At 45.5% G+C, this 10,000-nt stretch overlaps 1 protein-coding gene across 1 annotated transcript in view; it reads left to right on the top strand.

The window, feature by feature from the left end:
- The window catches only part of bmp7b (bone morphogenetic protein 7b), a 62,741-nt gene that overhangs the window by 345 nt on the left and 52,396 nt on the right, over positions 1-10,000 (top strand). Inside the window, exon 1 of the mRNA XM_063209041.1 lies at positions 1-398. This exon is cut by the window's left edge and continues 345 nt beyond it. Within this exon, the coding sequence (XP_063065111.1) occupies positions 1-398 (398 nt within the window). The remainder of the gene's footprint in view (positions 399-10,000) is intronic.

Raw genomic sequence — 10,000 nt, 5'->3', positions numbered from 1 at the left:
GGCTTTATTGCTGGATAAAAGTACCCCAGCACTTTTGCTCGTATGGGCATACTGTGTACTGGCTGACTCAGTGTTCACGAACTTTACCCTGGACAATGAAGTCCATTCGAGTTTCATACACCGGCGGCTGAAGAGTCAGGAGCGGAGAGAGATGCAACGGGAGATTCTGTCTATACTCGGGCTGCCGCACCGGCCGCGACCACATCTCCACGGGAAGCACAACGCGGCGCCCATGTTCATGCTGGACCTTTACAATGCCATGTCCACAGAGGGGGACGACGATGGCCACTCGTACCCATTCAAGCCTGTCTTCACGACGCAAGGGCCACCAATCGCGACCCTGCAGGACAACAACTTTCTGAACGACGCCGATATGGTGATGAGCTTTGTAAATTTAGGTAGGTCATATGTTTCAAAATATCATTTGCCTGAACAATTGTTTGAGCATCTCGTTTTGATCCAACAAAATAAATGTTTGCTCGAGATATGTATTCTTCTTTAGGAAACAGACAATAAAACAACAGTTGTTGGAGCTGATTAAAAAAAACACTCGCTATAGCACGCTAACTATGGGGGACGTTGTATCTTGTAAGTTATTGTTTAATACTGTATAATTTTGGAGGTGGGGTCTGCCCTGACCACATTTGGCTACATCAGTTCATAGTTACATGGCAGGTGCGTTTACCTGTCCGGTGCATGACCTTAGACTTGCCATGGCAATTTATCTGAGGACGACATGACTAATTGGCAGTAAACGTTTTCAAAATGACACTTTTATTGCACTCTGTTTCCTGAAAAAACCACAAGTGGTATTGGATTTATAACGTGTATAAAATGCCAATAGAACTTTTTATGTCATGTTTTGAACGTTTATGTCACGTGCGTAATTTGGGTAAATTATGGTGGGAGCCTGGCACGGATGACACTTTCCCAAATTAGAAAAAGTTAGCTGAAACATCGCAGACTATTTATCTGGGAGCTTGACATTCCTTCCCATTTCTGTGTGGTCTTGAGCCAAATAGCTTGCATATTTCATCTCTGGAATACTTCTTTTCCCCGTTGGTCTTTTTGATGAGCGATTAGTTCACTTAGCCGCGTTCCCTAACGCACTAACCCCGTCGTGATTCCCTCTCCCCTCTCCTGCCCCAGTAAACACAAGTTGTATTTGGCCCCAGTGTAGCAATTTAGTCCATTCCATTGGCGTGACATTCCGTGTCGTTGCTTGTCCCTTCGACAGCTGTGTCAGAGACGCCACATTTCAGGTGTTAAGGTCTGCGTAAAAAGAGACATTTTTAAAAGTCTCTCCACAAACTCCTTATCTTCTTCGTGTAGAGCCTCCGTTAGAGTGCAGTTAAAACCAGGCTACTCTATCTTATTGAGTCTAAAGTCCAGTTGTTTTAAATCATGTTGGTTGGCATTGTAAAGGTTTCTTAACCATCTGCCTTATCTTAAGCATTGCTTTGGATGTCAGATGCAAGACTAAATAAACACCATCATCACCTGTCATATCATATACTTTAACAGCTTTCAGTGAAAACATTGTCATGCAACGTGTGATATCTCATGATCAAGTATAAATATGCAGCCTGAGGGTTGCCTGTATACCCCAGGGTTTTAACTTCTCTTTAGTGTGATGGCTGAGGTATGTGTTTTCGACCTGCGAACATTCACATCGCAAAGGAATGACCTCTGTGCATGTGGAAGAGCTAAAACTGATGTGGGGTTGAAAAGGCACAAGGTTCAGCCAAACTAAACTTCAATAGAAAGCCATGTGAATGATAGGGCAAGGACCAAGAGATGACTTTACTGAGAGCCAGAGCTGATTAATCCTGGAAAGATGATTGTTGGTGTTGCTCTGGCAACTGAGAGGGAGGTGACAGTGTTTCTTATTCTGCAGTGTGCAATTACAGAGGCGACTGCTGCATTGTGTCTATTTTCAACATTCACTGACACAGATGGATTTGACCACAGTCAAATGCAGGCTCGCAAAAAAAGTCAAGGGCCTCTCTCTTTCTCCTCTCTCAAAGACGGTGGTGCACTTTGTGCAGAGAAAGACAAGAGATTCTGAGGTCGAGGGAGCCAAGGAAGGCATACGATACCGATGTTTTCGTTCCTCTCAAATCTGTGACCTATAAGGCTGACAGTCAATCATAACAAAGATGTTTCGTATCAGTAAGAGACAAGAATTTAAAACAGACAGCGCACCCATCAAGTGCTTTCAAGGCCCTTTACAGGCTTAATCAGCTCTGTTGGAAAAATATGTTGCACGCTGGTCTGTTTTCTGTTCTTGGTTAGTCTGTGTTGAGCTAGCTGTTCACACCATCATCCTGGTGGTAAATTTCTACACCACAAGGCCCTTTTAACCAACATCAGCTCTGTGGTACAAACAAAATATGTTTCATTGGGATCAGTCTTTGTTTAGTAAGTCTCAATCAAGTCAGAATTTAATGTTTGCAAGTCCTGTCAGGTGAATGTCCACTCAGACATGCCCCATGCATTTCCTCATGTCCCCAACATATCAAATTATCCCGTGTTGCACACCGGACCTAAATGGACATTTGTGTCTGCGATGTCACAGCCAGCTGTAGCCTTCCACCCCCCACACCGGAGACTTTGAATGGGCGCTTCTGTTTGCAACTCGTGATGAGATAGGATGAGAAGAGATGTGATAGAGTAGAGAGAGAGTAGAGTAGAGTAACATTTATTAATGTAGAAGGAAATATAGGTAGGTGTCCAGCAGCACACATACTCATAATACACATAATACACAAAATATAATGTACATTTCATGACATGAAACATATAGCGCAGGGGTGTAAATCACAGCCTTCATGACGATACGATATGGTATCGATTTCTTAAATCAGGGATTCGATTTTTTTTTCGATACTTAAGAATTCCCCACGATACGATGCGATTTGGTTCGATTCGATTTTTTCCAATTACTTTTCCACTACTTTTGTGTTATGGAGCTAGGGCATTGCACAGGGGCCAGCGATTCGATTATTTTCGATTCTTAAGAATGCGCCACGATGCGATTTGATTAAATCGCCGGCCGATACTTCCGATACATCGATACATCTCGATTTTATTTACATCCCTATAGCGCACACTTGTGTATATTCGGCAGATCACTCTCACACACGTACACACAGACACATACTGTACATACAGACACAGAGACACAGACACACACACACACACACACACACACACACACACACACACACACACACACACACACACACACACACACACACACACACACATATGAACAGTCGATGATGTGTTCTGATCTGAGCTCTGATCTGAGTATCTGCCAGTTACTGTAACACGCTGATGTATATAAAGTGTGGGCAAGACGCAAGATTTCAAGCGGCAGCAGTGTTTGTTCCTCCGATTATCTTATTCATTGGTTTTTGGCGATCTAATTTGAGATCTCTGTTGTGAAATTACAGCCTTGGGCATTTGTCATTTATTTTAATCACACAATTATAGACTGGATTTTTTTTCTTCCTCAGCAGCTTCATGGATGGCGATAAAAAAGTGTGTGAGTGTGTGTGTGTGTGTGTGTGTGTGTGTGTGTGTGTGTGTGTGTGTGTGTGTGTGTATGTGTGTGTGTGTGTGACTGTGTGTGCGACTGTGTGAGCGACTGTGTGTGCGACTGTGTGTGCACGCCCATGTGTGTGTCAGTGTGTGTCAGTGTTTGTGTGCACACATGTGTGTGTGCGTGTGTGCACGCGCCTGTGTGTGTGTGTGTGTGTGTGTACGTGTGTGTACGTGTGTGTGCGTGTCCATGTGTGTGTGTGTGTGTGTGTGCGTGTCCATGTGTGTGTGTGTGTGTGTGTGCCTGCATGCATGTCTGTGGGTGTGTGTGCGTGTGCCCATGTGTGTGTGTGTGTACAGTATGTGTGGGTGTGCGTGTGCGTGTGCGTGTGTGTGTGTGTGTACAGTATGTGTTGGTGTGGGTGTGCGTGTGCGTGTGTGTGTCCGTGTCCGTGTGTGTCCACAGCTGCCTCTTTTTTCCTGAATGAGTCTGGGTGGCATTCTCTCTTTTAAATATTATGACAACAGCATGGTATCTGATTTCACAGATACTCCTGTTAAAAAGCTGCAAGGAGAGGGTGAATGAGAGAGAGGGAAAGACAGGCCTTAAAGAGGCTTTGTTTTGAAAGACAGGAATTTTCAACAAGTGTTTCGCAAGCAAAGAGCCGGAGAGAGAGAGGGAGATAGAGTAGATAGAGTTATGTAGCATTTTTCCCACAGATCTGTATAGGTTTTAAACTTCCAGGAACAGTTAGTTCTAACCATTAGATTTTTTATCAAATGTGCACAATACAATTTAGAAGAAAATAAATTTACAGTGCTTGACACATCCCAGGTTTATGCTTACATTTATCAGGAGTTTACAGGGCTGTGAAATGTGTGGTGTTACAACTTTTTTAAAAATTCCTTTTCAGTGTCTCTCAACAGCAAATGTGTGTGTTAAGATATCGAATGAGCCTTTCGTGTCTTAGTGTCGTTTTTACGGCGCTGAAGTGGATTTAGAATGTGCTTAGCGTGGTGTTAAGAGTTCCTTTCGGAGCGGGCTCTCTCTCTCTCTCTCGGCTGTGTTTTCTTTTTGTGTGTGTGTGTGTGTGTGTGTGTGTGTGTGTGTGTGTGTGTGTGTGTGTGTGTGTGTGTGTGTGTGTGTGTGTGTCCGTGCGTGCTCTGAGGGGTGGGTCTGTTTTTGGGACCCTTGGGCAAGGGACGCTCTGTCTCTCTCTGAGTCACCTCAGTAAAAAGGCCAGCTGTGCAAATGGCTTACGGCATACATTTAGAATGTAAACGGCACATGCAACACGCTACGCTACGCTACGCGCCGCGCCGTGCGCTGGCTGGCTAGCATAGACTGCCACTGAGGGCGTGCCCCCACCCGGCGCTCCGGGGTGCAAGAGCAGCCCCCCCCCCTTTTTTTTTTTACTCTGACAACCTCTCCACCTTCTGGAAAGATCTGTGCTACTATAGCATCGCACATCTACAGAGAAAAAGAGACAACATGCAAAGTAGCTTTCATCATTTATTTTGTTCATGCTTCCCGTATCTCGTTTAGGTTAACACTGCAGGTCAACACCAGTAGATTATGTGTGAGCCGACAAAATGACTTGGAGGTCAATAGCAGTGCAAAGTCAGTGTGATTATTCAATCATACTTCAGAGTCCCGCAAAGTTATTTTAATGTAGCCTCTTTGTGCAGATGGGGTCACCGGCAGGCCTATTCAGTAGGCCTATTCACTATTTTCTGAAAAGACTTAACTACAGCGTGACAACATTGCTATGACATTCCCGAGAGCCTTAAGTAACAGATTAAGACATAGCCATTATAAGTTTGGTGACAGTAAGGCTATAAAACAGGCTCTGCACAAAGTAGTTAAAAGATGGCCTGTGTAATAAATTTGATGTCACCAGAATGGCAATGATCAAATCGAATCTATTACTTAAGGCTCTGTGTAATGTAGTAGTAGTGTACTATTATGGTATTCAACTCTTTTCAGTGACTATTAAAGCGTTTCTCTGTAGGCAATCCATACTCATCAGGTATCTACTTTTTCAACACCTCTCAGGCCATTAGATGTCCCCCAGTAGCATTACATTGTGCCGCTGTTTACCACCAAGGCCATTTAGCCTTTGTAATATTTGCTCTCTCTCCATGTACGCACTTAAACACCCATTCTTCAGTCGAGCGTGTCGGGACAGGACAGGAGAGGGGAGGGGAGGGTTAGGAGAGAAGGATAAGGAGGAGGACTGGGGAATTGTGGGATAGGGCTGAGGGGTGTGGTGGTGGTGTGGGTGTGTATGTGTTTGTGTGTATGGGGGGTAGGCTAGAAAGGTTTGCCCAGGGTAACATTTAAGGACATTAAGCTGCTGGCTTTAAACTGCAGTGAGGCAGGCAGGCTCGGCTTCTAGGATGGGTGGCAGACCAGGCAGGACCTGTTAGGAGCCTGCGCCTGTAACTCTGTGTGTGTATGTGTGTGTGTGTGTGTGTGTGTGTGTGTGTGTGTGTGTGTGTGTGTGTGTGTGTGTGTGTGTGTGTGTGTGTGTGTGTGTGTGTGTGTGTGTGTGTGTGTGTGTGTGAGATTTTTCCTGTTCGCATCATGCAGTCTGGCTGGATTGGCTGGTTGGCTGGTTGGGTTCCTCCCATTTGTCCTCTGTTGTGTGGCTACATTCATCACGAAGCTATCTTATCTGTGACATACGCACATCCCTGTTTTCTACAAACCTGCTCACCACTCACCCTCTCAGGATAATGCAGATCTATCTCTTATAGCTGGACTAGGGGTGCATTCGTTTTGCAGAGTCAGTGCCGATATTGGCTCACTTAAAGCCAATAGCTAAGTAGAAAAGGGGTTGTACTGGTGCATATCGCCATGCCACCTCTTCAGGTGGCCAAGGCGGATGGATAAATGAAAACACCAAGGCACTGACTCACACAGTAGCGATGAGGTCACTCAACGCCCCCCCCAGACTTCATACGTACATCTCCCTTCAGGAGCAGGTCAGATAGAGGGAGGATCTGGGAGTGAGAGGCTGGCATGGGTGAATGCCCGCTGGCATGCATGCACGACTACCTTATATTACCATCTCCTCTTTTCTCCTGTTGTGCCCTCTCCTCTCCTCTCCTCTCCTCTCCTCTCCTCTCCTCTCCTCTCCTCTCCTCTCCTGCCCTCCCTCTCTTTTCCAGGCATCACTCAGCACGTTGCAATGCAGACGTTTATGAGACTGTTTGCTGTCTGACGTCTGTCGTCTCGTGCCCACTCTCAATGTGTTATCAAGGGCATTAGTCACTGATGGTTTCGTCCTGTGCCCTCCTTTGCTCTCATGCAATGCTTAACCAGGGAGGCCCAGCCAGGGCCATTGTGTACATGCATAGAACAAAATGCATTAAATTACATTTCACTTAGCTAATGTTTTTTTTCCCTTTAAAGCGACATTATATTACATACAGTATATACAGTATATTATATATTACTTACAGTATTTGCATTGTAATAATTAGGCATAGGATAGTAGTTCAAATTCCTTGAGCAATGTGGGGTTTAATGCCTTTCTCAAGCGCACTTCAGACATGGATGCGGGTAGTGGAGAGCACACGTATCCACCGTACTGATACTGAGTTCAAACCTGTTGCCTTCTGGTCACAAACAATGCCACCTCCCTAACTATTAGGCCATGACTGCCCCGCAACAAGAGAATGAAAGGTAAGGAGAGAAGGTAGGGAAGGAGGAGAGAGAGTGGGTGGGAGAAAGAGAGGGAGGGGGAGATGGAACAACAGCTCTTGCTCGGAGGCATTTGATTTATTAAAGAAAAACCTAATGGGTCCTGCGGTCGATTCGTTAGTACCACTGATTTGAATCAGCTGCCCTGCACGGCAACTCTCCACTCAGGGGGAAGCCATTATAAAATAAAGCGCAACTTTTGCCGCAGCTGTGTTGTCCACACGCATGACCAAAAATTTTCAAACTCATTTTAAGAGTTTTTTTGTTTTAATTGCAGAGAAAGGTGGAGGGGAAAAAAACAGAAAGAAGTTGTTTCACGTCAGTCGCAAGTTGTCCCTCCTAATGATTTTGGCCAGATGTGCCAGACGCTGCCATAAAAAATAATCAAAAAACAAAAATTAAGCAAATTGAGGCAGCCGACTAGCTGCCTTCCTTTCCAAATGGCTAGGAGTATGGAAAGCAGAAGAGAGGAGGAGGAGGAGGAGAAAGGAGGAGGAAGATGATAGCTACTATATACTGTAGGTTGTTCCCCAGCTACCCACCACTCTAATCTGCCATAAACTGGAGGTGCAGGAGAGAAGAGGAGAAAAAAGAGGAGGAGGAGGAGGAATAGGAAGAGAAGAGAGGGAAAATAACTGCTAAGAGGTTGTTCCTCGGCCCTCTCATGACTTCTTGTGGATGTGAAAACCACAGGGCAGAGTGTAGACAGAGTGAGTCACTTGTCTAATTGCTGTGGATGTTCGTGTGGCTATTGTAGTAAGAGCTGCTGGCGATCATCATCATCATCATCATCATCGTCTAATCCTCTTCCTTATTTCCTAGAAGCCTCTCACAACACAACACAACACAACACAACACAACACAACACAACACAACACAACACAACACAATACAACCACCGCTCACCTGGACGCCTTGGGCAAGGATGTTATCCAGCAGTGGCAGTCACCATAGTGTTACTGTTTGTTTGTGTGTGTGTGTGTGTGTGTGTGTGTGTGTGTGTGTGTGTGTGTGTGTGTGTGTGTGTGTGTGTGTGTGTGTGTGTGTGTGTGTTTGTTTGTGTGTGTGTTTGTTTGTGTGTGTGTGTGTTGGTGTGTGTGTGTGCGATGTGTGTGTGTGTGCGTGAGTGTGAGTGTGTGTGTGTGTACGCACGCGAGTGCGTGTGTGTGTGTCTGTGCGTGTGTGTGTGCATGTATGCGTGTGTCTGAGTGGGTGCATTGCGTGGCAGGACGTGGTGGTGGGGGGGTAGTGCACAGGAGAAGAAGGAAAACTCTGTAATTGGGAAATTTGTCTGCACTTTTTACGAGGCGCTGGCATGGAGGCAGTATTGTCTCATACAAGCAAACACACACACACAAGCTCACACACACGTAACAGGCTCCAGAGTGCTTGCGTCATGCCTCTGTCATGGCACGGCGCGATGTTAATCTTTCGCGGTGGAGGGCTACGCGGCGATGCCGTTACTCATTGGCCAAACAGGAAAGGAGGCAACAACATGGGTGGCTAATGCTCGAGGGCACATTACATACTTGCTCTTTTGGTCGTCACGGTGATTTGTAGTGTGGCGATGACTGGTTGTAAATTGTTGTAAAACTTTTTTTTTAAACTTCTCTTTTGTGTGAGTGAGTACCCTGCTGCTCGTTGACCAGGCAAGATGGCGGGATGGCGTTTGAAGTAGGGTTGGCCAATATGTCGAAAATGTATCGAAATTGCGATAACAAGACTATGTCTATCGCGAAAAAGACTTAATTATCGATAAAAAGTTAAATAATTTCTGTGCAGTCCTATCACTAGCTGAATATCAACAAATGCGCAAGATGCCAGCCAAAGCCCCCCCATAGACTGACAAATTAGTGACAAGAAAACACTCTGCTATATTTCTATATATCGTTTAAATATCATTATCGAGGTGTTGCATGCTGTTATCGAGTATCGCATTTTTTTCTGATATCGTGCAGCCCTAGTTTGAAGTCTTTCAACTCTTTGTCGAGGTCATTGTTATCAGTTGTAGTGTCATGATCTTGAATATTCAGCTATGAATGTTCTCAGTGTCTTCAATAGCACTACAAATGTGATTGGATTGGTCAAGCGAGAGACATTGCACATTATTTAGTGTAGCCATTAAGCCAGTTATCTTTTCTCTTGTGCACCCTTAGGCAAATTGCCTCTTCGTCTTCTTCTGTTTTGTTTAATTTCTCTCCATTCTTTCCTACAACCCGCCTCCTCCCTTTCTGTCTCTGCCTCTCTCTTGTCTCTCTCTCTCTCTCTCTCTCTCTCTCTCTCTCTCTCTCTCTCTCTCTCTCTCTCTCTCTCTCTCTCTCTCTCTCTCTCTCTCTCTCTCTGCCCTGTTGATGGGCCTTCCTTACATTCCAGTGCTCAGCGGGCTGCCCCTGGGACTCGGCCAGAGGTTAATACAGATGTTTCTCTACATCTGCGGGCCAAAGCAGCTGTGCAGGGAAACTTTATCTCCTCAAAGTCCACAGATCTCAGCAAACCCCCCCCCCCACCACACCCCCCTTCCTCGTCCTCTACCCTCTTCCACTTCTATCTCACTCCTCCCTCTCCTTCCCTCTTTCCTTCTTCCTCTGCCCTGTTCACATCACCCCTCCTCTCCCACCACCCTCTTCCCTTTCCTTCTCTCTACTCATCCCTTCATTCTTCCCTTCCCTTCTCTCCTCTCTCTTTCCTTCTCTCCTCTCTCTTTCCTTCTCTTTCTTCTGCATTTCCCCCCGCCCTGTTCAAATC

Source organism: Engraulis encrasicolus, chromosome 10 (genome assembly GCF_034702125.1).
Source record: "Engraulis encrasicolus isolate BLACKSEA-1 chromosome 10, IST_EnEncr_1.0, whole genome shotgun sequence".
NCBI classification, from domain to species: Eukaryota; Metazoa; Chordata; class Actinopteri; order Clupeiformes; family Engraulidae; genus Engraulis; species Engraulis encrasicolus.
Note: the sequence above shows the minus strand (reverse complement) of the source record. Positions and strands in the feature narration are given on the sequence as shown.